Genomic DNA, 26,814 nt, shown 5'->3' with positions numbered 1-26,814 from the left:
CAATTGTTCACTACTGTCATGATTCATGCCTGATATAGTGCTCAATATTTACTTTGACAAAGATCAACTCAGTCAGAATTGTTGGAGTTGCAAAGAGAGAAATGAAGAGCCATGCATGTCAGAGAAACAGTAGCAAGGATAGATGATTCTTTATAGCTAGTTAGAAAGTCTATTTCCATGGTTGCAGCCAAGCTCGCTATTCAATCACTGGAGGTTCAATAAGGTATGAACTTTTCACTTGTAGCTTCTCATGTTCCAATGATAAAATTGTCGAATTTTCTTTTAATTTCATAATATCCATTGAAGCATGGTTGAAGAAATGTGCAGATTTGGCTACCTGTATATTAGTAGTATATGTATGTTAAAACTGCATACTGTCGAAATTTTCATCTTGGGAGATAATGCTTGATATAACTTTCTTCTAAGGAAACTGTTATTGATAGTTCATTTAAGTGGACAGTATGTTCCATGAAAAAATAAAGGGTCTGGCTACAGTATTGAAGAGGGTATTTATCTATTTATCAAAAAGTGCAACTAATCAAGTCATGTCAATGTAAGTGTGCATTTAGGTCCAATTGTTTTATTCTTATTGCTTTGTACATTGATGTCATTCATTTATACTCAAATCTCATCCATCGTAACCAATATCATTACCTTAATCCCCTTGTTCATACATTCATCCAACAACCTAAATTTTTTCCTACACTTCTAACAATGAAGGACGGGAGTTCCATAATTACCTTTTAGGTACCTTACGGCTTGTTTGAGAATTATTTTTGAGAATAGTTTTCTATTCTCATAACAAAAAACATTTCCTTAAGAAAACATGTTTGATAACCAAGAACTGTTTTCTGTTCTTAAGAACAGAAAATATGATATTTTTATATAACATCTTTTAATTGTTTTTATTTGTTTTCTGATGGTTGTTTTAAGAAATAATTATACACATAGAATGATTAAAAATAAAATAGTACAAAAATTATTTTAAAAATATTAAAAATAAGTTAAAAACATTTTAAGTTTTCAAACAGACTTTTGTTTTACAAAAATCAGAAAACAGTTTTAAAAAAAAAACTATTTTTTAGAATTTTTTTTCAAAAACAGTTACAAACAGACCCTAAAATAGTTCCCAAATATGCCCTTAGTTTTTTTTTTTTTATAAAAAAACTAGAAGTATCGGGAGAAGGAAAAAAAATAGTAAGTGTTCTCAAATTTTTTTATTTGGTTTATAATAAAAAAATTTAAGTAAGATATAATGAAAATCATTTATAAATTCATTGATGTCATTGAATAAGATACTTTCTCAAAAGAAAGTGATGATGTAAGAATCGGAGATGTCATTGACATATATGCTCAACTCACAAGTTTTAAGAAAAATAAGTTGGACATGATAAAAGCTACTAATCTGTATAACTTAAGAAATCTTTTCTCTAAAGCAAAGATTTTCAGACACTACAGTAAAAGGCTCGTCTCCTGCACCAAGGAAGATGGGACTATTAGATTAAATCTTGAGAAAGTATCTTATTCAAAAGGCTATTTCTTTCCATTGTAGAAACTGCTATGGAAAGATCCATCTAATAATATTTTCCTTTTTCCTTCTTCAGAGGAATTAAGTGAATATTTCTAGTTGAGTTATTAATATTCAAACTGTTGAGTTTGGATATAATATCATCAATTTTTGTATTAGGACTTGAAATTATAGACTTATTTTCAAGCTACCTTAATCGAGTAGAAATATTCTGTATTTCTTTGGCTAAGCTACGAATTTCGTCCGCTAACTAGAGCAACAAAATTATTTCAAAATTATGTTGTTTCACAGTTACCTTGTCAAATTGTCCTTGAGGATCTGCTTTACTTAGTCCTATTGGATCATTATGGATCTTCCTTGCTTCATCTAAAGCTTTCTTATATGATGGATCATTTTCCATAAGAGGAGCATTTGACTAGACACCATTGACCAGTTTTTCAGGTCCTCTAGTTGTTATTGCAAAATCTTTTGAAATTTTCCAAGTGTATGTATGTTTCTCTGAACTTTTTCTAAAGTTCCTTTAATTTCAAGTTCTACAGCTTTTGGTAGAAGAACATTGATTTGTTTGATCAGAGTTTGAATTTCCTATTTTGAAGGAAATTTTTCTAGACTAGCATTTTGGATTTTTTTTATTCCAAATTCTATCTAATTCAGCTGATTTTTGATATAATCAAAGTTCGGGTTTGATAAAAATCTATCAAGCTTTTTGTGGTAACTAAGAAACTCTTCTAAGACCTTGTATGTGTTAATAGGATGTGTGGCAACCTATTAGTTAGGTTTGCCGCAGCTTGAGCCCAAGCCCATTGAGGCTTACGGCAGGTCTTTAAGCCCTATTTTTATCTATATGCGACAGGTCTTTATTATCTTTATTTTGTATAATTGGGTTTTCCATATAGGAGTAGCATGTAAGTTAGGGGATTGAGAGAAAAGCTTTATTATCTTTATTTTGTACAGTTGGATTTTCCATATAGGAGTAGCTTGTATAGCTAGGGGATTGGGAAAAAATCTCTATTATAATTAGCGGAAACGCTATGAAATCCTTTTGTAGAGTTCCTATATATACAAAAGGTCTAAAAATGTGAAGGTCATTCAGACAAATTGACAGTATGACCTATCTTGACTAGCTTTGTTGTTTTCACTCAAGTTGATGAACAGGTCAACTAAAGTATTGAATTGCCTATTTTTGTTATGCAAAGTGTGGCAATATCTTAACAAGACAATCCTAATAATAGCCTACCAGTACTGATAGCGTCAACTAACCTTCTATAGGTAATTTGTCGTTTAAAACTCCCAAACAGAGTTATTCAAGTGCTCAAGGCAATGATTGATACAGGAAGTTCAAAGTCTCATCTAGATATTTCCTTAGTCCCTCTAGAGTGTCGATATAAGCTTACCACCCTCAGTCAACCTCCACAATGACTAATGAGAAAATGGTCTTCACAGAATGTCTTAGAGATTCTCAAATCTCTTTCTTTACTCCTAATGATCATATTGAATGGTACCCGCTACCTCAAACTTGGATTTCACTTGTTAAACATAGTTTTAAATTCTTATTAGGGCTCAACTTTATTCGGCCTCATAAAGGCGGACCTTTATTAATAGAAGATTTTCTCTCATTTTTCAAAAGAGTTTCTTTCACACCCACTCACTTTCTACTAAGTCAACAACTTTCATCAGAGTTGACAGGTAAGCGTGGTGGCACCCTACCACAACAACCACACTGTACATTGCACATTGATACCACTAATTTACCTCTTACTAGCCTCTAGCCTAACCTTTCTGAATTCAATCCAACTTATTTAACCCTAACACAAGAAGATGAATCAGATATCGAAAGTGATCCACATATTGATATTAATGATTATGATTTAGAAGAAAATTCTTTTAATATACCGGTTTTAAGAAAAAATCTTTAAACCAATAATTAATCTACTCAACCTTCTTGCCTATCTTTGCTTTTCAAAAAAAGCCAAATTTCGAAGAACTCATTAGAATAGCAGAACAAACCCAGATTCTAGGAGAAGATCCCCAATAATTTTGGGAAAAAAATAATTATCTAGCAAAATTGGAAATTATAAATCCAGAAATTTAGATCAAAACTGCAAAAGGAGATTATACCCCACAGGATAAAGACGAGTTTCAAACTCAAGTCAAAGAACTCCTAGATCTTATAGTAATAAGTCCTAGCAACTCTAGGCATAGAAGTACAACCTTCATGGTCGGAAACCATAGTGAAATCAAAAGAGATAAGGCTAGAATGGTCATCAATTATAAAAGGTTAAATGATAACACTTATGATGATCAGTACAAAAAACCTGATAAAGATATGCTAATCAATTGCATACAAGGATGTAATATCTTTAGCAAGTTTGATTGTAAATCAGGATTTTGGCAAATCAAAATGGAACAAAAAGTATAGAATGGAAAATTGTCTCTTGTCCCGAAAGACATTTTTAATGGTTGGTAATGCCATTTGGGTTAAAAATTGCACCTGCAATTTTTCAAAGAAAAATGGATTTGATATTAAAAAAATATCAAAAGTTTGTCCTAGTTTATATTAATGACATATTGGTCTTCAGTCAAACTCATGAAGATCATTATGATCACTTGTCTATTGTGTTCAACAAATTCCTAAAAAATGGGATTATTATCTCTAAAAAGAAAATGGAACTCTCTAAAGAGTACATTGATTTTTTAGGGATGAAAATTGGTAACGACAAAATTAAGCTTTAGGAACATATTGTCAAGAAAATCATAGATTTCCCTGATAAGCTTGAAGATAAAAAGACTCTTCAATCCTTTTTAGGTTTTTTGAATTATGCTCGAATGTATATCAAAAACTTAGGAAAGCTTACAGAGCCATTATACAATAAATTGAAGCCCACTGGGCAAAGGTTTTTAAACAGTGCAAATATAGAGCTGATTTGAAAAATCAAATCTATATGCAATAATCTTCCAACCTTAACTTTGCCACTTGAAACAAACTACAAAATAGTCGAAACAGACTCTTCAGAAGAAGGACGGGGCATTGTCTTGTACTACAAACCTTCACAATACTTAGAAAAGAGTACTGAAAGGATTTATAGATACTCCTCAAGTAAGTATAAAGAGAAAAGGCAAAAACTCTCTTATTTTGACTTTGAAATTCTAGGTGTTATAAATGCTATAAATAGTTTTAGGTTATTTCTAAGTAAATCCTTCACCCTAAGAACAGATTGTGAAACTATTGTAAAATTCTATGGCAAAATGAATGAGGAAAAACATAGCACAAAAAGATGGATAAATTTTGTAGATACTATAGAAGATGTTAGATAGTGTACAGTTATTTCAGTTATTTACTTTTTTTTTTTTCCTTATTGTATTGTGGGTCCCACTAGCATTATTATATATACCCAAGTCCAATGTGTATTATTAATAGTTTTTAATAACAAAAATTAGGGATTCTCCATTTTCTCTCTTTTCACATGGTATCAGAGCCTAGTGTCACAGGATGCTTCAAATGACCCTCCCCATGGGCTTATATAGGAGAAGGGAAGCTTCTGGAGACTCCTAGAGCCATCTACACTAAGCCATTGGTGGGAAGAGTGTGGAAGGTTCTAGAAATGCCTAGAGATGTCCACACATCTCTACACTATGGTGGAAGGCATGAGAGGAGTCCAAGGCTTTCTAGAGACTTCTAGGAATCTCTTGTATATTCTTGTACATAGGGTTGTACATAGAATAGGGTAGGATGTTCTAGAATATTCTTGATTTGTAAGGAACCCTCCAAGGTTCCAGAGAGTTCCCTTGGTGCCTATAAATAGGTGAGGGCCTCATTTGGCCAAGGCACCACCCAAATCACTTCCTAACCAAGCAAGTGAGCATCCAAGCACTTGCAAAGGTTTCCTTGAGTTAGTGAAAGCTTCCATTCTTTCAAGAGTTGCCTACCAAGCTTCTTAAGCTTTTGAGTCACAAGTGTCTTAGCCGAGCAAGCTAAGCATTGGGGAGCAAGGCTGACTTAGCAAGATCAAGCGTCTTGGCTTGTCTAAGTGCCGCACGAGCTTAGTGAACGACTAAGTCCGTGACACTAGGGAGAAAAAAAAAAACCTAATTATTTTCGGTTTATCCGTAAATCAATTTTGGGAAACCTTTCAGTGACTGTGTTTCATTCCGATCACCTTCCCCATCTCTTAAAGCTTTCCGGTCAACTGTATTGCCGTCAAAAAACCCTCATCGCCGGCGACTTTTCCGGCGAATTTTTTAGCTGAAGTCCTTTTCCGACACCGATCATACCATCAGGTGTGCAAGGAGGAGATTTTCAAGTTTTGTCAAAGCACCGAAGGGAGAATCTCAGTCACGCGCCGGCCACACGCGTTTCTTTTCCGGCAGCCTGAACCTCACGCGTCAGCGCGTAGAGCACTTTCCAGCAACGTGCTTCCACCTCCAGCCTTGCCTGACGCTGTCTAGCCACTCTCCATTTGTGCTTGTGCCATCTGAGCCCTACAAGTGCATTTTTTGGGGTTTTTGTCTCCGCTGGCCCGCTAAACAGCCTTTCCGGCGACCTCCAGTGACTTCCTCTCCACCTCGAGCCCTGCACGTGTCTTAAGAAGTGTTCTTCTACCCTTCCAGTAGTGCCACATTTGTTTTTCTTTACTATTTGGTCTCTTACAACCGCGGATCCTCCGTTTTTCTTCTTTCAGCCACGATCTGAAGCCGTATTAGGGCTCTCTTTGATCCAAACATATTTCGTTCTCCAGATAAGTAGATATGGCTACTAAAAGTTTCATTTTTTCCTCTGTTATATCTGGATCTCCTATTATTACTTCGGAGAAATTGGTTGGCAGTGAAAATTATTTGTCCTGGTCTACCTCTGTGGAGCTTTGGTTTATGGGTCAAGGTTATGAGGATTACCTTGTTACGCAGGAGACGGATATCCCTGAGGTTGACAGAGTACAATGGAGGAAGATAGATGCACAGTTATGTAGTGTGTTATGGAAATTAGTTGATCCTAAGATTCTGCTTCATCTTCGGGCCTACAAAACATGCTTTAAATTTTGGAATCAGGCGAAAGGGCTATACACGAATGATATCCAACGTCTTTATAAGGTGACTTCTTCTATTGTCAATGTCAGACAACAAGACATGGATTTATCTACTTATATTGGCCAGATTGCCTCTCTTAAGGAGGAATTCTTGACCGTGATGCCTCTTACTACTGATGTTGGGGATCAACGAACACAGATTGACAAGTTCTTCATGGTTCTTACGCTTATTGGCCTCCGTCCAGATCTTGAGACCGTCTGCGATAAGATTCTTGGCAGTTTCTCCGTTCCATCCTTGGATGATGTGTTTGCTCACCTCCTCCGTATCTCCTCCACTCAGACTTTGCCATCTGATAACACTTCAGATTCTTCTGTGTTAGTTTCTCAAACTAACTCTCGAGGAGGACGTAGTGGTAATCGATGTAGAGACCAACGTCCTCATTGCACATATTGCAATAAGCTTTGCCACACTCATGATTGGTGTTATCAGTTACATGGGCGGCCTCCCTGCACTGCCCACGTGGCCGAGTCATCTAATCCTCAGCCACCTCAGCCTCCGAGCTCCTCCACATCTCAGGGTATTTCCCTCACTGATAGTGAGTATGATGACTATCTCCGCTATCAGGCCACCAAGTCAGCTTCTGTTACTTCTGTTGCCTAGACTGGTAATGCTTCTACTTGTCTTACCCACACATCTTCTCTTGGACCTTGGATTCCAGATTCTGGCGCTTCTAATCACATATTTGGTAATAAGGATCTTTTCTCTTCTATTTCTACTACCTCTGCCTTACTTACTGTTACCTTAGCTAATGGTTCTCAAACTGTGGCTAAAGGCATTGGTTTGACACATCCTCTCCCTTCTCTACCTCTCACTTCTGTCCTTTATACTCCTGAGTGTTTCTTTAATCTTATCTCCATCAGCAAAATCACTCGTACTCTTAACTGCTCTATTACTTTTTCTGATAAATTTGTGACCTTGCAGGACCGGAGTACGGGGAAGACGATTGGCATAGGACGTGAGTCTCAAGGCCTTTATCACCTCACCTCGCCCAAAGTTTTTAAAGGCGAAAGCGTAAGGCGAGGCGTTTTTGTGTTCGTGAGGCGAGGCGTAAGCCTCGAGGCGTTGAGGCGTAAGCTTTTTAAGCCTCACATTATATAATTAATTAATATTTTAAAATATATAAAATAAAATAGCATAAATAAAAACATGAAAACAATTCATTAGAATCATAAAAAAAAAAACGTACTAGTTTCCTATTTTCACAAAAAACCATAACAAATTCATAAAATAGATTATAGATTCAACTATACTAATAGTTTCAAACTTTAACAAAAAGCCATAACTAAGTCATGAAATAGAAAATAGAGTCAACCATAATAATAGTTCTAAACTTTTACAAAAAATCCATAACTAAGTCATGAAATAACAACTAGAGTAAATTGTTTCAACTTAAATCCTCCTCTCCAAGGTTATCATCATCCTCATCCAATGTATCAATAGTAGGAAAATGTCCACTATCATGTATCCCCATTTCATCTAAATCTTCATCTTCATCAATTGGTGTCAAATTCAATTCCTTCTCTTTGCCTTTGCCTCCACTTGTACCTAGCATAAAGTATTAATTACGTGTAAATATTAAAAGTTTTTTTTATTAAATTTAATCAAATTTATGATTTCCATTTTTGAGTACTTACTTGGTACTTCGTTATGTTTCCATTTGTAGGAATGTGAAGAAACCATATGATCCGATGATGCTTGCGTCTCTTGGGAGTTGGATGACACAACTCTAATGGCATCAACATTGAATAATTCATTATCTTGAAGCCAACAAAGATCAAGGGGGAGGAGGGGATCTTCTTTCTCCGCAATCCATTCATCATCGGAATCAATCTCCTCTACCAAGATTGGATCAACATTTTGTTTCCTTTGTAGACTTCGCTCTCTCAATCTAGTGTTGTACCTTACATACACTAGAGCATTCAACCTTTGATGTTCAAGTCTATTTCTTTTTTTTGTATGGATCTACAAATAATAAAAGAAACAATTTTATGTGTTAAAATGAAATAAAGTTCTCTAACATTGAAATAGAAATATATGTATAAAAATTTACAAAAATAGAAGTATTACCGATTCAAATGTGCTCCAATTTCTTTCACATCCTAAAGCACTACAAGTAAGGCTAAGGACTCGAATAGCAAACTTTTGCAACTCCGGTGTTGAACCCCCAAAACGCATCCACCAACTTGTAGGACTTCTTAATGTTCGAGAATCAATTGCAATACGACTCCCAAATTCACCCATTGCTTGGTCATATGAGTCCAACTGAATGTCAGCTTTTAAACGTTCTTGATAATCCAACATCCTATCCATGCATTCAAATAATCCCTTCCTCACCTCATCAACATTAGAGAACTTATCTCCATACCGCAATTGAGGATTAAGATAATAGCCTGCTGCATGTAAAGGTCGATGAAGTTGCGGAGTCCATCTTGCATCAATTTTTCTCCAAATTGGGCCATATTTTCTCTCCATGCCCCGACAATTAAATGCAATCTACTCCTTAGCTGAATCCATCAACTCATAAATATAACCCATGGCTGGTCTTTCCTTTGAATCAACCTCTCTCAAGACACTAACTAATGGAACGGTGGTCTTTATGCAAAAAGCAACATGAGGCCAAAAATTTGGATCAAACAACACTGTACTTCGAGTTTTCACACCTTCTACCTTTTTAGCCCATGTGCTTGAACACCATTTTTCTGAGGAGAACATTGCTATAAGAGCTTGCTTTTGCTTATAAAGACTTTGGAGAGTAAGAAATGCAGTAGCAAATCGTGTAATTGCTGGACGAATAAGTTCATAATTTTTTGTAAATGTTCTCATCAAGCTAAGAACCCAAGTATGCCCATATATAAACTTCACAACTTGCCTAGCTCGAGAAAGTGTAGTGACTTGAACATTTAGCTTTCCAATATCCTCCAACATCAAATCAATGCAATGAGCAGCACAAGGAGTCCACCACAATCTACTCCTTTTTTCCATAAGCCTCATTCCAGCATTCACATAATTAGAGGCATTATCAGTGATGACTTGCACAACATTCTCCTCTCCAATTTCTTCAACCACCTCATCAAGATATTTGAACATCAATTCCCCATTTTTTATTGTATCAGAAGCATCAATTGATTTCATAAACCAAGTGCCAGTAGGACTATTCACCAAAAAATTGATAAGACACCTACTTTTTCCATCTATCCAACCATCTGACATAATTGAACATCCATATTGTTTCCAAGCTTTTTTGTGATCTTCTATAATGATACTTAGGTCATTCACCTCTTCTTTAAGAATCCATGTCCTCAATTCATGCATAGATGGAGGCTTAAACCCGGGCCCAAAGTTTGCAACAGCATCTATCATAGGAAACCAATAAGGATCATTCACAGTGTTGAATGGGAGACCTTTTGAATACATAAACCTACCAATTTTTCTACACACTTCCTTCCTTTCTTCTTGCTTCCACTTTGAATTCAAAGTACTTTGTCTAGGTTGTGAAGTGGTAAATTTATCCATGGGTCCCCTAGGAATAGGTTCCCCACTCCCACTCCCACTCCCACTCCCTAATGTCCCTATTGCTTTAGACAAGGCACTTTCATGCATTGAAGTTGGACCCATACCAATTTCTTGGAGCAATTCATTTCTCTTCGTTTTTTGTTCCTTAAAATTAGCCAATGCCTCTTTACATTCCAATCTAGCATCTTCACTAACTTTGTTGCATGGTTTCATACCATGATGAGTTCCGGCTAAGTGATGCTTTAGTCTATTCACCCCTCCCGTACATCTTTGATTGCAAAATTTACATCTTAAATATTGCTCTCCAGAAACTTCCATCACATACTTCCACACAAAATCCTTTCTTGAATTTTTGGAATCGGAGGAACTCATTCTAAAAAAAATCACCAATAATAATATTCAAATTTCCATATAACAATATAATTGACTAAAAAATAATAACAAAGCACAATTGAAAGAAATTTAAAAATGAAATACAAAATTTAATTGGTTTAAATTAAAAAAAAACCAATTTTTTTTAAAGGAGTTTAAAAATTATACACATAAATTTTAATTGGAATTTAATAATGAAATAAAGAAAATTGAGGTGAAAATTAAAATTAAACCAGAAATAAAAAATTCAAAATTTACAAATAATTATCTTTTATATAATTTTAATTATATTTGTTTGTTGATACTATAAGCAAACATATAAAAAACTTCAAAAAAAAATCTTATTAACAAAAGACACATTTGATTTGATAATTAAAAAAAAAAAAAAAAAAAAAGATGATGAAAAGCCTATTGGGAGAGAGAGAAAAGTGTGGGCTGTGGACTGCCGAGAGAGGACTGCCGAGAGAGGGTTTAAAATAGAGAGAAAATTGTGGGCTGTGGACTACCGTGAAAGGGTTTAAAATTTATATACATAACTAATTTGATAAAAAAAAAAAAAAAAAAATTTGGATAAAGAGCCGACGAAGCCCGTGTGGATTGCAGAGAGAGAAACGAAGAGGGAGAAACCATGGAAGAGGGAGTTCGCAACATACCTGGAGATGAACGAGAGGGATCGCCGCCGGAGAAGATGCACTGCGATTGGTCGCCGCCGAGGGTGAGCACTCCGTCGCCGCTTGAGTCGTTGGAGGTAGGGTTTCGTTTTGGGTTTGTTTTCAGTCGGGACTGGGGTTTTAGGGATTACTTAGGGTTTTTTTTTAAATCTCTGTTCATTGCCACATCAGATTCGACGAAGCGTACGCCTTCTTCTTGGAGCGTGAAAGGCGCGATCAAAGTGCGCCTCAATCACGCCTCGCCGGAAAAGCGTACGCCTTTCAGGTGTTTCGTTTTATTTTTAACGCCTCAACGCGTTTTCGCTGCGCCTCGCCTCAAGGCGCGCCCCACAAACGCCTTTAAAAACATTGACCTCGCCTTCAACTCCTGCAGTTTGCATTTCCACTTATGCTCCCCTCCTCATCCACAGTTGCTTGAGCCACCCTAGTCTATCCAAGTTCCATAAAATGGTCCTCGTTTTTCATTTTTGTCGTCGCTTGCGTGTGAGTCCTGTCAGCTTGGGAAACATACTTGTGTCTCGTTCCCAAAGTATTTGAATAATCAAGCAAAGTCTCCTTTTGAACTTGTCCACACTGATGTTTGGGGTCCTTGTCAGACCGCGTCTACTTTAGGATTTCAGTATTTTGTCACTTTCATTGATGACTATTCTCGATGTACTTGGTTATTTTTAATGAAAAATCAAGCTGAGTTATTCTCTATTTTTCAAAAATTTTATGCTGAAATCCAAACTCAGTTCAATATTTCTATTCGTGTGTTACGCAGTGACAATGCCAAGGAATAATTTTTTGCACCATTTACTTCATTTATGTCCCAACATGGGATCCTTCATCAGTCTTCTTGTGCTCATACTCCTCAACGAAATGGGGTAGCTGAACTTAAGAATCGACATCTTGTTGAGACAGCTCATACTCTCCTTCTCCATAGTAATGTTCATTTTCATTTTTGGGGGGATGCTGTTCTTACAGCATGTTATTTGATTAATCGTATGCCCTCATCTGTATTACACGATCAGATTCTTCATTCCCTTATTTTCCCTGATCAACCACCTTATTTCCTTCCTCTTCGTGTTTTTGGTTGTACTTGCTTTGTTCATATTCTCACTCTTGGACAAGACAAACTTTCTACCAAAGCCACAAAATGCATCTTCTTGGGATACTCCAAACTTCAAAAGGGTTATCGTTGTTATTCCTCTGAGACTCATCGCTACTTTCTCTCTTCTGATGTCACCTTCTTTGAGGACTCACCATTTTTCTCCACCTCTGAGTGTCTTCCTGTTTCTGAAGTCTTACCCCTTCCCATTATCTCCCCACCTGATGCAGTGCCTTCTCGCCCACTTCAGGTTTATCATCGCCGTCATCGTGTCCCTATTCCTCCTTCTTTGGCCGAGGTACCTACTGACTCACTTCCTATCCCTTCGGCTTCTCCTGCCCCGGCTCTGCCTTCTTCTGCTGACTTACTCATTGCTCTTCGGAAAGGTAATCGATCTACTAGTAATCTTCATCCCATTTACAATTTTTTGAGTTACCATCGATTATCTTCACCCTATTTTGCATTTGTTTCTGCTATATCTTCTGTTTCTCTTCCCAAGAGCACCCCTGAGGCTCTTTCCTATCCAGGTTGGCGACAGGCAATGGTAGATGAAATGGCTGCTTTACACTCGAATGGCACTTGGGATCTTGTTGTTTTACCCTCTGGTAAATCTACAGTTGGTTGTCGTTGGGTCTACACAGTTAAGGTTGGCCCTGATGGTCAGGTTGATCGCCTTAAGGCCCGCTTAGTTGCTAAAGGCTATACTCAGGTTTATGGTTCTAATTATGGTGATACTTTCTCTCCTGTTGCCAAGATAACTTCTGTTCGTCTATTGCTCTCCATGGCTGCTATGCGTTCTTGGCCTCTTTATCAATTAGATATTAAAAATGCTTTCCTTCATGGGGATCTTGCTGAGGAAGTTTATATGGAGCAACCACCTGGTTTTGTTGCTCAGGGGGAGTCTAGTTTAGTGTGCAGGTTACGCCGCTCTCTATATGGCTTGAAACAATCTTCTCGAGCATGGTTTAGCTGTTTTAGTTCTGTTGTTCAGGAGTTTGGCATGTTTCTCAGTACAACAGACCATTCCGTTTTCTATCATCATAACTCTTCGGGGCAGTGTATTTATGTAGTAGTTTATGTGGACGACATCGTCACTACAAGCAGTGATTAGAATGGTATTCAGAAACTAAAGCAACACATTTTCACCCACTTTCAGACTAAAGACTTGGGAAAACTCAAGTATTTCTTAAAAATTGAGATAGATCAATCCAGTTCCGATGTGGTTCTTTCCCAAAGGAAGTGTACTTTAGACATCTTGGAAGAAACCGGTATGTTAGACTGTAAACTGGTAGACACTCCTATGGATCCAAATGTCAAACTTATAACAGGATAGGGGGAGCCTTTAGGAGATCCTGGGAGATATCGACGACTTGTAGGTAAACTAAACTACCTCACCATTACTCGTCCAGACATTTCTTTTCCTGTAAGTGTTGTTAGTCAATTCCTACAATCACCATGTGATAGCCATTGGGATGTTGTAATCCACATTCTTCGATATATCAAAAGCACACCAGGCCAAGGTGTGTTGTACGAGAACAGTGGTCATACCCAGGTTGTTGGTTACATAGATGCAGATTGGGTTGACTCACCCACAGATAGACGTTCCACTTCTGGGTATTGTGTTTTTATTGGAGGTAACCTAATATCCTAGAAGAGTAAGAAACAAGATGTAATGGCCAGATCTAGTGCTGAAGCCGAGTATCGAGCTATGACTCTGGCAACATGTGAACTCATATGGTTGAAACATCTTCTTCGGGAATTGAGATTTGGAAATGATGAACAAATAAAGCTCATCTGTGACAACCAAGCCGCTTTGCATATTGCATCCAATCCAGTCTTCCATGAAAGGACCAAACACATTGAAGTTGACTGTCACTTCATTTGAGAGAAGATCGCATCAGGATGTGTGGCGACTAGTTTTGTCAATTCAAATGATCAACTAGTAGATATTTTTATTAAATCTCTCAGAGGTCCTAGAATTAAATACACTTGTAACAAGCTTGGTACATATAACATATATGCTCCAACTTGGAGGGGAGTGTTAGATAGTGTACAGTTATTTCAGTTATTTACTTTTTTTTTTTTTTTCCTTATTGTATTGTGGGTCCCACTAGCATGTATATATATACTCAAGTCCAATGTGTATTATTAATAGTTTTTAATAACAAAAATTAGGGATTCTCCATTTTCTCTCTTTTCACAGAAAGAAATGGTTATAAAATAAATTTGAGCATATTAAAGGAGATGATAATAAGCTAGCTGATTTTTTATCTAGTGAAGTGTATTCTGCAGAATGGATCAACAACACAGGAAAATGAGGTTTGATAGCTACTACTCCCCTTATATCCCAAAGGAGATAGGAGGTTCAGAAAGCTAGCTGGATACGTTATCAATGACAGCCAACAATGTCTTGTTGACAACCCTTTTTGTTTTCTCCATGGCAAACTCTTTAATCACTTCCTTAAATGCTCTTAGCATTTATTTTTCAAAAATCAAAGAAAAACCTCTTTAAAAAAATTATCTTTTATGTAGTTTTTAAAGGTGCCAAACCAGGTATTTTATCTTAAGTGGCCATAAGTCCATGATTAGATTCGAGGTTTTTAAAAATCTGGTTTTTAGAGGCTACTATAGCCTTGAAGCAGCTTTAGGGGATTTAAAATATTCCCTAAAAACAGAAAAATTGTTTATCTCTCTTCTTATCTTCACAAAATGAGAATATTGTGAGATTATAAAACAATTTGATACAAAAGACAATCTGTTTTCTTCCTCAGTCCTCAAAAAGGACAAAAAAGAAAAAGATATTATCTTCTCGTCAGAATTGGAATTTTCTTCACTTAGATCCAAAAGATCTTTTAGTGAAATCTCTACAGAAACTTCTGATCTTGATGATGCTGAAATTTGATCACACTTCGAAACCCAACTTCAAGAAAAAAAATTTCAAAAATTATCTTGCATTGCTTGTGAAGGGATCAAAATTCCTGGATTAAGCATCATCTGAGAATGCAATTACTGCTTTTATTTACCATGCAGAAAAAAGTTTTCAAACTGTGATCTCATCCCTCTGGAAAGAAATGAATGCCAATGTCAGTTGAAATATTCAATACCAAGAGCTACTATCATATTAAGCGAATATAAAAATCATCCTTCAGTTATCCATGATGATACGGTAGTATCACTGACTACATTAGTATTGATGGACTATGGTCATCTCTGCCAAGTTATATTCTCCTCTCCAGAACAGACGGATGAATTTGACTACCCACTTTCATGGTGTGTTCTGTCTGCTTGGGATATCATGCCAGCAAAATCTTTCATTGAAGTTCTTATCAAAAGCAAGGCAGTGGAATTCATAACCGACAAAGGCTATGAAAGATATGTGTCCTCTACTCAACATCGAATCCTTATCAATAACCATGCTACAAACCTTGGTACAGTCTCCTGTGAAACTACGTGGCCATGTTCTAATTCTGCTCAAAAGCAAATTAAGCATTGGGGAAGCTTTGAGATTGCTTCCAATCTAGAGTTTTCTTCCATTATGGGAGAACATACTATTTATTCTGACAAGGAGTTAAAAATACACTCTAAGATTCCCATCGTTAAGGTCCCCTACTACCAAGGAACTTATTTTAAAAAGCTAGTGCAGTACTACAAAGATGTCATTGCCAGCTGTAGCCTACCTTGCAGCGTATCACCTTAGGAATCGAATGCCAGCTGAACATGTGCAGGAGTCATATCTTGCATTCCTTTATCAAAATTAAAGGAATATATTCTTTAACAAAAATGGACTGATTGACTGCAACCCTCCAGCACACGTCTCCATTATGTGTCAGAGCTATCTTTTGTTTAGATCTAGGTCATACACTTGTATGGTGAGGATGGGATCTATCCATTCCCCCATTAATATAAATAAGGCCCTTTCTGTATGTTAGAGGCATGAGCAATTCCTACCAGAGAACGCGTGTGTGCTCAAAAAGAAGGAACTTTGCCTCTTTAGGTATGGCTTTTTAAGTTTATCTCTGTATATCTGAAAGCCTGTAAATGAACTCTTGTTTATAATATATGAAGTTTCTGGTGTGATCATTTTACTCTTCAATATTTCAAGATCTTTTTAAGGTTTCTTGAGAAAATCTTTTAAACTACAACTGCTAGAGTTAAAGAAATTTGTGAAAACTTTTGAAATGCTTTGAAGAATGATGCTAAAAGTACCTGTGTTACCCGCTTTTGACTAGGTGTTGTTTAGGGTGTTTTAAGGGAAGATTAGCTAGACGTTTGCAACATTCTCCTTTATTTTTCAAAAATCTTTTCTTTAATGAAATTAATAGTGATTTAATGATTTTCAACACGGGTTTCTTAGAAGAAGATGAAAGAGAAGGTGAAATGATCAATAATTGAAAACTTCGTCTATTATTAACAATAAGTTTAATGTTTGCATGTGAGTAAGATATACTTCTTTAAGCATTGATATCTTTACATTGTTTTCTGGTGCATCTGAAGCTAGAGCTAGATTATATAATTCTATGATCTTAACTCCTAAGCAAATATATCATATAAATAATTGTAATTTAGAATCTTTTCAAAAATATGTGGATCAATATGACTCTGTTGCTTGTATTGCTAGTATAAAAGTTTGTTTAATCGTAAATGAAGAAAATTTCCAAAAAATAGCTCTCTGTAATAAAATTATAAAAAAAAGAGTATAATCTGCTATAGTATTATGTGCAATTCTAAAAATTGTTCAAAATCAGGTGGCCGAGGAGTTTCTTCTAGGTCTTGCCTCAATTAGCCAGATTAAAATTTAAACACGGTTTCAGAAGATTCTACTTCCATAAACACAGATGTCTAGGTTTTCAGGACGTCAGATGGTGGCTTGACTCATTTCATAATATCATCAAGATAGTCTAGGCTATACATATCACGATAAATGTTCATTACCGTCTTATGATCTCGATTATGTATTATCATAAGTTGTTTGAAATCATGATCTAGTAGTTCTTTCATCTCATCAATATTGTCTGGAGAATTATCAACTAGTGTCATTAAGATGTTTTCTTCAAATTCTTCATCTAGTAAATTCGGGTCACTAGATGATGCTCCTTGCTTTATATAATTAGTGAATCTGACACTAATATTGTCCTAAGTATCTTTATACATCATGATTTTTGTGGAACCAAAATCTAATTTCCTAGGAGAGATTGAGTGTCTAATTTCCAATCTAATCCTACATTTAGTTATGATGAAAATTGTTTTGCAGGTATTGCCTTAATACCTTTTGAGGTAAGTGTTGTGATAAGGTCTTTTTCACACATTCTAAAATTAGTTGTGTTGTTATTACTCAATCTTCCAATAAAGCCAACATGAATAAGCAAATTTTCCATTCCTTTCTTCATTTCATATCCTCTTGTCTTTATTGCTAGTTTGATTTCTATAAGATAATCAGGGACAAAATATACCAATTGCTTGTTGCGATTCATGTCTACTTCCATGCATCCCAAGATTGCTTTCTCTAGGTTGGTGAACCTAGAATCATAAAGGGAAACGAAGGTTTTTGCACCTAGTCCTTCTCCATGCATTCCTTTAATTCCTAACACAATTAGCCTCATGTGCATTTGTTTTAATCCTAGATTTTTCACGTCATTATAGCTATGGTTGATGATTAAGTCTTGCCTAATGGTTTCGTTCTCTTGAGTGCAAGAGACGAGTCTTTCACTATAATGTCTAAAAATCTTTGCTTTTGCGAAAAGATTCCCATAATTATAGAGATCAGTGACTTTAACCATGTCTAACTTGTTTTTCTTAAAACTTATTAGTTGAGCATTGATGTCTATGACATCTTTAATTTTTATTTCTTCACTTTTTTATTGAGAAAGTATTTTATTTAGAAGACTATTCTTTTCCATCCAATATACTATTGTAGAAAGTGTCATTTTAGTAGTACTTCACATTTTCTCTTTTTGGAAGAGTTGAGGGATTCTTGGTCGAACTATTAAGACTCAAACTGGTTAGTTTGATAATATCATCAACTTTTTTTCCATTACTGTCTGATATTGTATTCTTTCTTTCTAATTGCCTTATTTGTGCAGAAATATTTTGTATTTCTCTTTTCGAATTTCTTACAAAATTATTTCAAAATTTTGTTGTCTCACGGTTATCTTATCAAATTTTCCTTGAGGATCTAGCTTATTTAACCCTATTGGATCAGTATGAATCTTCTTTGTTCCATGTGTTAGATTACAATTAGCTTATGTTTAGAACACTTTTTATCTATGATTTGATATACATATAACATTTAAATAGTTGATCTTAGATTGGATTTATTAAAACCTTTATTTAGGAGTCTTTCGATATTGGGATTTGAAATCAAAATAGGACACAATAAACCACTTAAATGGTTGCAAGTTCAGTTCATACAATAAGTCATAATTCATACATTGGATCGCCTAGTTCTAGCGTGCGCACACACACACACACATTTGTCTTTAAGTGCTTTCTAGTGGTTCTCGATTCCCATATGTTTTAATGATTTTAAAAAATGTTTTCGATTGCTCCTAAAAAAAATGAGTTCTCAAAGTTCTATATTTAAATTAATCTTAGATCAATTAGGTAATGAAAAGTTTACTTTCTAAAAGACAATGCTACCTATTTTATTCGGTATGTAACTTTCAAAAATTTTAAAAATGAAAAATGAATTTTGGTTTTGAATACACACGAATTAAAATTCATAACTCCAATCAATGGAGTCTCTATGGATGAATTCATGGAAATTAAAATCGAATTTGATGGATCCCTACATACAAAGTTTTCCAAAATATGGTTTTCTACTAACACTATTGATAGTCCATTATACCCTTGAACTTGCAAATTAGAATTTGACAATTTAGAAACTCTTTAAAAATTTTCTAATTATTCCATGGTGTTGTAAACTTCTTGAATTTGATTTTAGGATTTTGTTTGAGGCAAAAATAATTCCCCAATTAGAAGATATAAATCAATCTTTTAGAAGGTATGGTTTTCACTCTGTTTTTGACACTGTTTTTGTTTTGCAAAATTAAATTACTAAATGATCCTCTTTAATTCCTTTAGGCATTTTTACCTTAATCTAGACTTTCCAATTTTAATTTTTGATATCTAAAATATTAAGAAATGATTTCTAAATTGAGAGATATAATTTTTTTTCTTGCACCCACTACACAAGTACTCTTCTGGAGTTGAGAGATGTTTACTTACTTTTTATGAGATAACACTTCTTGATATTTATTTGGAGTTTATTTTATAAATCAATATTCTACCTTGTTAATGATAATTCCTTTGTTTTTGATAATTTGGTCACTTTTGAACATGCTTGTGTGAACCTTCTTTGATTTGAGACATGCTAAGTATATAAATATAGGTTTAGTTTTTTATTCCTCTTTAAACTCATTATTATTATTTGTGAATTAACCTTATTTTTATGAAAGCGCTTTTAAATGCTAAAACGCTTTTAAATGCTATCAAGGTACGCTTCCTTCCTTTACCTCTTTGTGTGCATTAGCATCTATGCTTATTTTCTATAATTGGTTGGCTTCGCTCTGTTTAACCTTTGTGTTGATGACCTTGCTTAATGATCTTGAGTAGACTGCATATTGTATATGTTATGACATTGTTGCCTATGAACTAATCTTTTTATTTTATTTTTATGGAAGCGCTTAACAAACTATAAAGGTACGTTCTTCACTTTCTATGATTATTGCTTATTGAGAGTGCATGCTTTAACATATACTTTGATCCATGGTATCCACTGATTTACCCATTAATTGTCATAATTGCTTCAACTTACTTAGTAGACCTAGCTTTTAGGGTTTAAAGGGGTGCTACGATTCTTCGACGTATCTTCCCAATAAGTAACCTGACCTTTGGACCTAACTTGGTTTTCACAGACTTGTCTTTTCTTTCAGGAGTCATATTTAAGGTTTTTATTTCTTATTTTGTTTGCCCGTTAAAAGCTAAAACAAAAATAAATGACGACTTTATTATGTAAAAAATTAGTTTTTCACAAACAAAAAGCGAGTCTCTCCATCGAGTTGGAACGCATGTGGAAATGCGGGATCACAAAGTGGTGACTCCGCTGGGGATCATAAAGGGTCAAACTTGAACTTAGGTTGAGGTAAATATGGGGTTTGATTGGTTGATTAGTGGATACTTCTTTGTGCCTTTGTATGATTAAGTGATTAATGGCACATTGAAGATTTTTTGATACTATAAGTATCTATGATGCAAATTAGATTATGATGTTTACTAATGATTGCTTCTTTTGTCAATTGTTTTTGTCTTGACATGATTTGGTTATGCTCTTATCGCATGATTATTATACCATAGCATGATGACTGATCTAGCTATATGTTTTATTAGATTATCATATCTTTGCTTAATTCAAATATATAGATGGATGATTTATACCTGTATTGCATGATTGATTGTTTCATAACTATCTTTCTCCTATTTGATGCATGATTGTTTGTCTATGTTTTATTTTCTTATTTTAGATGAGAGGTTTTTCGAATACACCCAGACCTTTCATTGTGCACATTAGATAGTCTTTGAGTGATTGAGAGTTGTGAGATGCGCTAATCAGTAGGAGAGCCTTCACCATAGGAAACACCTTGGGATGTGAGGAAGTGCATGTGTGGAGGTAATGACAATCTTGCATGGAAACACCCTGTAGACTGTCCATTTTGTCCTTTTAGCACATGCCCTATTAGGTGTTCTTCTAGTACTCTACAACAGCTCTCTAGTGGCCCATTGATACTCATACTGCCTATCTTCTTCAAGCCATCTTGGAGACTTTGGTTGAGGAATTTATCTAGCCCCCCCATTATGACCCTTGGTAGCCTCAAATTTGCCTTAGGATTTTCCTTCATTTTTTAGGACAGCTCATTTAGATATACTTTTAGGATAACATACTTAGGCATGTTTAAATATACTCTTTAGGCACATTTAGACATTTCTTAGGTTTACCTTGGTCCACTTAGATTCTTCTAGGCCCACTTTAAGCACACTTAGGTGACCTTTTAGGCATTTTTTGCGTGACTTGTATGGTTTGCATAGTTGCATAACTTGCATGGTTCGTATGACTTGTTTGTGCTTGATTTTATTTATTTATTTATTATTTGCTAGTTTTGTTCACTTTAGAAAATTACATGAGTTAAATAATTATCTTCATCTCATTTTCACATATCTATTTATTAATTTATTTTGATAAAGAGTTACTTGAGTCGATAATTCATTCTAGATATGCATGTGATCTATATTTTTAATTTCTTTTAAAATTACATATTTTGGATTTTTACTTTTTCATTACATTTTTTTTTTTTTTTTGCATGGATTTCTATGTACTCAAAAGAATAAATCCAGGCTAATATTGGAAAGACAGAGATGCACAGATTGAGATTGACTTTGAAGGGGGAATTTTAGCAATATATGAAAACTCACATGGCTGCAATTTGGGAAGAGATTCTTATAGCACATGTAAGGAAAGTCTCCACCATGCGTCCATAAGGAAGGAGGCCACCACGGATCATGGAGCAAAAAAGGAGGAAAAGGATTTCTTTGAGAAGGATCATGCATATGATTGATTCAACACAACTGTTGCCCATAAAAAAGGATATGGAAGTTTCCATGTAGAGGGGGGCGGGGGCGCGGAGAGAATAGACACACGGAAAGAAATCGGGAGGCCACATGGCGCAGGGAGGCAGAGAGAAGAAAAGCTTGAGATGAAAAACAGAGAAGAGGGGGAGAGGAAAAAGCATCCACAAGGTTGGAGAGACAACCAAAGAAAACCAGGAGAGGAAGAGTATTCGGGATTTTTGAGGGAGTAAGCTGAACTGTGAAGGAGCAGAGAAGAGGTGAGGCTGTGCTGGCTTGTGAAGTTTTTGGAGAAGATGGATCCCACTTGAAGCCAAGCGTGAGCATGGTTTGAGTAGAGTTCTCCCAGGTATGGTTCTTGTCATTTACTATTCTCTCATTCACATTCTGTTCTTCTTTATTCTCTTTCTAATTCCTAGACATCGTTTGTATTGGTATGGACATCACGATCACTTGTTTGTTTGTTGAATCTGATTGCTTGTAACCTTTCTCTGTTTTAGTCGTATTCTTGGATTCTTTGTTTTTCCCTCTGTAAGCAGCTGGATTAATTCTCGAGTCTGGTGCTTGGTGATCATATATCTGCTTCCATGCCTGTCTCACCTGTTCATAGCCCATTGATTCGAAACATGAAACTCGGCTTTTCTTGGTTCATTCTGTTTCTATTTTTTGTGCTCTGTTTTTGGATACCTTTCCCTGTTTCCGATACTTATCTATGAGGATTCTTCCCAATACTGTTGGAGCATGGAATTCAAATTTGGAAGAACGAGATGGAAAGAAAATGCAGGGAATACAGTGATTTCATATCTAGTAAGAGCAGGGATGGTTCAAGTTTTGCTGGAAGTTATTCATCCTTTATATCACAGCAACTATCAGCATATTCAGGAATGAGGAGGTTTTGGCTCTCCATCTTCTTTGGAAAACAGTCCATCAGAAAGTGAATAGTTGTCTCATGAACTACAAAATGGCTCAGATAAACCTCCCATTAGCATTCTTCAGATCATAACAAACATCATCTCCATTGGCATGGGGATCTCTGCTGGATGTGTCTTCAGTTCACCTAATCCTGCAAACAACCTGTGGTGGTTTCTCGGTTCAGGCTAAAGGTTTTATTGTGGAGTCCCCATACGGGAATAAGGCCCCTAATTGAAATGGATATGTTTTCCAATAGACTGCAATGCTTCCCACTCAACAAAAGCAATTTGTTCTTTAGAAAATTTACATGGTTCTGAAGAGCATACTATTCTAAGTGTTGAGGATGGGTTGGAAGTGACTGATGGTCAGGTTGGCATGCCACTGATGGCAATGAAGCCCCATAGAAACTGGGAGATCAGTCTTCACGGCATTGACACCATTATAGAGATGGACTTCTCATATGGTTTTAGAGGGGAAATATTTGGTGCTTTTTTTTGTATGCAGTTGCTAAGGTCTTCACAGGATAAAGCTGATATACTTATGTTTCCCTTGAAAGCTGATCTGGATAGGAAAATTACATATGATGATGATATAAGGCCTATTTCAGTGTCTCTTGAATCTTTTGGACCATGGGCGCCCTTGCTCAACCAGCAATGACAGTACCTCCCACTCAGCAGATGCCACATGTAGAACAACCAATTCCTCCACAAGTTAGCCATCCTTCTGAACCTTCACGTGGACAACCCTATGGCTATCCCTCTTCTGGTCAAGTTCAAGATTACCTTGCTGTTTATTCTCTTCTTCACATGTATGACCACCTTGGTGCTTCTCCATTACTTTATTGAACAAAGTAGACAGATGGGATGAGGTTATGAAGATTGTTCAGCGTGTCTAGAAACTCATGAGAAACAAGGTGGATTCAGAATTCAAGTTCAGAAGCAGCAGATGATAATGCCAAGAGAATAGACCTAGCCAAGAGCCACCTACCAGGCCAAGATGGAATTTGTCCTTCAACCTGATTCTGTTCAACACTGAAAGAGATGATTGATTATGATAAACCACTGAATTTACCTGGCAAAAACCCCGTGCAAATGATTGTGCAAATCATTGAAACTCAAAGACGCTATTTCTAATGGCAGGATTGCACTAGAAACTCCATCTCAAGAACCTTCAACAACCACTTCAGAAAGGGCAGTAAAGCAGACTGAAATCCATAAAGGCTTTGATGAAGCCGCACTTTCTATTGATGATTTGGTAGATCGGATTGCTGAGGTCCTCAACTCTTTTAGGACTCGGTGCAGTGATGTACATGGGAGTTTTGACTGAGCAGCTTGCATTCCATACAGACGCTACAGTTGGGGATTTTCTTAACTCTACTTTCGGCAATGCAACTTGAAAAAAACCTGGATAAGACTAACAACCTTGTACCTAAAAAAGAGATCATCTCAAAAACCATGGATGGGCCTATGGATTAATGACAGCTGTGATATCAATTCTGGAGGTCCTGTTACAACATCTTTACAAAATTCTTCATTTGGTAAGATGAATTCAGAAGTGTTCTAAGAGGAATCAGTCAGAATCCAGATGCAAAAAAAGAAGAATGAGTTATTTGGCTCTTTCTTTAGAGTGAATCAAATACTGGGTCGGAGCTTAAGGTGAAACTGCAGAAAGAGTGTCTCAAGCAGGAGGTTATCATGAACTTGGATGGCTATCGTAAAGGAAGAACTAAGACCGATCTCGCTGAAGCTAGTGGTAGTTCCCCAGATCATGCAGGTGATGATAATCTTAATGGGCAGCAAGCTTTGGAACATGGGGAAATAGAAGGAGTCGAATCAACTCAAAGCAGAGCTTGTTTCTCTGAAATTCGACAATGGCTGGTTCCAGTAATTCTGCACTAAAGCTGGGTCAAAGACTTGCATCCTGTGGTGAATCCGTTTCACTTGCTTCGTAAAGCAAAAACCAGAATTCGGAGACTGCAATCTGGTTAGAAAATTAGATCCCTTTAGAGCCAACTTGCCATCCAAATCTTAAAGGTTCAGAATTTCTAGTTATTTGAGGTGAAATTAAGAATCAGTCTTGTTCATTCTCCAGCAAAGACATAGTTCAGAATAATCCAGTAGATGCTTCAATCCTAGATTTTGAGGGGGCAAATTGTGATAAAGATTGAGCGACACATCTAATGATGATTTTTTTTTTTTTTTTTTTTGTGTAAACAGAATTTAGTGGCCTCTAAAATACCAGAAACCAGAGAAGAGTCTAAACCAACCGCTGGAATAGCACTTCCACGCATTTCAGTAAGGCCATTTGCCTGCTACTTCATTTCTGAAAACTGCTAGGTGTGGAATTAAAAATTCTGATCTTCCAGATTGAAATGCTAGAAGTATGGAAAATACCCGGCTTTGCAAACTGTGCTGTGTTCCTCAACTCAAAAAAACACTAATCGAAACTTAAAATACAGGAGGAGATTGCAAAACCCCAATGTTTGTTCAGATCAGCCCAAGTGCTGCAGACTTAGGAGAGGCCCTTTGCTCACTGAACTTTGCCAGCAGAGTCCGGGGAATTGAGAGTGGTCCTGTTCGTAAGCAAGCAGATCTCACCGAAATTTTCAAGTATAAGCAAATGGTATGTGAAAATAAGAATAAACTTTTCCAAAATAATTCTGTGCAGTTTCAAGCTGTCTGAACTTAGGTCTTATTTATGAACAGGCAGAAAACCTAAAGCATGATGAGAAGGAAACCAAAAAATTACAGGATAACTTGCAGTCACTGCAATTAAAACTTGCAGCCAGAGAACATATCTGCAGAAGTGTTCAAGAGAAGGTAACCACTCATTTTTCTCCTTCAAGAATGGCATCTGAAATACAACAAAAGAATTTACGATCTTAACAACAGATGCCTAAAGTTATGCTTTTCAAGTTTTATGCAAACACAAATTAGTAGCCAACTTTTGTCAGTTTTTTATTAGTTTTCATGCCATTGAAACAGATAGTTGATTGTAATTTTTTCAACAGGTCCGAGACCTTGAAAATCAATTAGCAGAGGAAAGGAAAACCATATTAAAACAGGAAACTAGGGCCATTGCTGCTGCTTGTCCAAAACCTCCTGCCTCATCCTCTTTAAAACAACCACTGAAGACCATAGCAGTGAAAAGGCCAGCTTTAGGTCCCTCAAAACCAAGGATGCCCTTGAGAAGAATCTCCAATTTCTTGCTCCCACCATCTCCAATCCCACCCCACAAAACCATGAGTTCCTCTTCCATCCATCCAGCTTCAACAGATGACAAAGAAAACATGCTCAGACCAACAGCTGCAGCAACCAATACAAAATCCTTTTTGCAACCAAGACGGACCTCCATTGCTGTCAGAGTTCCTCCAACATCAACAGCTCAGGTTCTTCAGCCCAAGAGACGAGTCTCCATTGCAGCATTCCGCCCTGAATGAAAGTCACGCATGACCACACCCCTCAACACTCAATTAAAGAGTAGAGGTGCAGTCGGCAGGCAATCCTTTGTGAGGGACCCACATAGGATACGGCTTATATCAAGGATTTTCGCTCCATTGAGGAGGGCATCCGGTGCAACAGTGCAGGCAACACCAACTGCCATGAGAAGCAGTAGTAGATTCATGGGCTCATCGCTGCAGGCAACACCAACTTCCATGAGGAGCAGTAGTAAATTCATGGGTAGTCCTTCTATGGAAGCAGGTTCATTGAGGTCAAAGTACCCAGCAATAATTGCCTCTGCAAAGGAAACAGTTAGTGTGGAGCCCACTGAAGATGAGGGGCGGCATGAGAAATTACAGAAGGTCATTAGTACCTTCTTGATCACCCACTGGGGTATGAATAAAGTCTCAGCCTGTATCATCAATTACACTAAAATGACAAACTCTTTCTCTCCCTATCCATTTTTCAATTTTTTGTTCTTTTGGATTTTATTGCCATTGTATCCTCTTACTAAGATCAACAGTTCCTTGTTGAAATCTTGTCACGGTTTCTTAGTTTCCCATAAACAAGTGTTTCTAACATTTGCTC

At 36.3% G+C, this 26,814-nt stretch overlaps 2 protein-coding genes across 8 annotated transcripts; one reads left to right on the top strand and one right to left on the bottom strand.

The window, feature by feature from the left end:
- Positions 1–26,814, top strand: LOC117907225 (kinesin-like protein KIN-14S). Of its 7 annotated transcripts, none has more exons than XM_034820687.1 (5): positions 1–223; positions 21,633–25,080; positions 25,245–25,408; positions 25,492–25,605; positions 25,797–26,814. In XM_034820687.1, the coding sequence occupies exons 3-5, from the start codon at positions 25,265–25,267 to the stop codon at positions 26,223–26,225; spliced, it is 687 nt and encodes a 228-aa protein (XP_034676578.1). In that variant the 5' UTR covers positions 1–223; positions 21,633–25,080; positions 25,245–25,264; the 3' UTR covers positions 26,226–26,814. The 7 variants fall into 7 exon arrangements, 4 of the variants coding, with proteins under 4 accessions (XP_034676578.1, XP_034676577.1, XP_034676580.1 ...); XR_004649975.1 differs by lacking the exon at positions 1–223 and having other exon boundaries at positions 21,602–22,223; positions 25,003–25,080; XR_004649974.1 differs by lacking the exon at positions 1–223 and having other exon boundaries at positions 21,602–24,769; positions 25,003–25,080.
- Positions 7,995–9,112, bottom strand: LOC117905861. Its single transcript, XM_034818719.1, has 3 exons — positions 8,678–9,112; positions 8,245–8,572; positions 7,995–8,155 (listed from the first exon to the last, which is right to left on the bottom strand). The coding sequence occupies exons 1-3, from the start codon at positions 9,080–9,082 to the stop codon at positions 7,995–7,997; spliced, it is 894 nt and encodes a 297-aa protein (XP_034674610.1). The 5' UTR covers positions 9,083–9,112.

The sequence above is a fragment of the Vitis riparia genome, chromosome 18 (assembly GCF_004353265.1).
Source record: "Vitis riparia cultivar Riparia Gloire de Montpellier isolate 1030 chromosome 18, EGFV_Vit.rip_1.0, whole genome shotgun sequence".
NCBI lineage: Eukaryota > Viridiplantae > Streptophyta > Magnoliopsida > Vitales > Vitaceae > Vitis > Vitis riparia.
Note: the sequence above shows the minus strand (reverse complement) of the source record. Positions and strands in the feature narration are given on the sequence as shown.

Bases quoted from the DNA above. Each gene is read 5' to 3' on its own strand.
- LOC117905861 (XM_034818719.1), bottom strand. From the start codon at position 9,082: ATGGAGAGAAAATATGGCCCAATTTGGAGAAAAATTGATGCAAGATGG. The intron at 8,573-8,677 runs GTAATACTTCTA...TATTATTTGTAG, and splicing joins ATTGGAGCACATTTGAATCG to ATCCATACAAAAAAAAGAAA. The intron at 8,156-8,244 runs GTAAGTACTCAA...ACTTTATGCTAG, and splicing joins GAAACATAACGAAGTACCAA to GTACAAGTGGAGGCAAAGGC.
- LOC117907225 (XM_034820687.1), top strand. From the start codon at position 25,265: ATGTTTGTTCAGATCAGCCCAAGTGCTGCAGACTTAGGAGAGGCCCTT. The intron at 25,409-25,491 runs GTATGTGAAAAT...ATTTATGAACAG, and splicing joins TTTTCAAGTATAAGCAAATG to GCAGAAAACCTAAAGCATGA. The intron at 25,606-25,796 runs GTAACCACTCAT...TTTTTTCAACAG, and splicing joins GCAGAAGTGTTCAAGAGAAG to GTCCGAGACCTTGAAAATCA.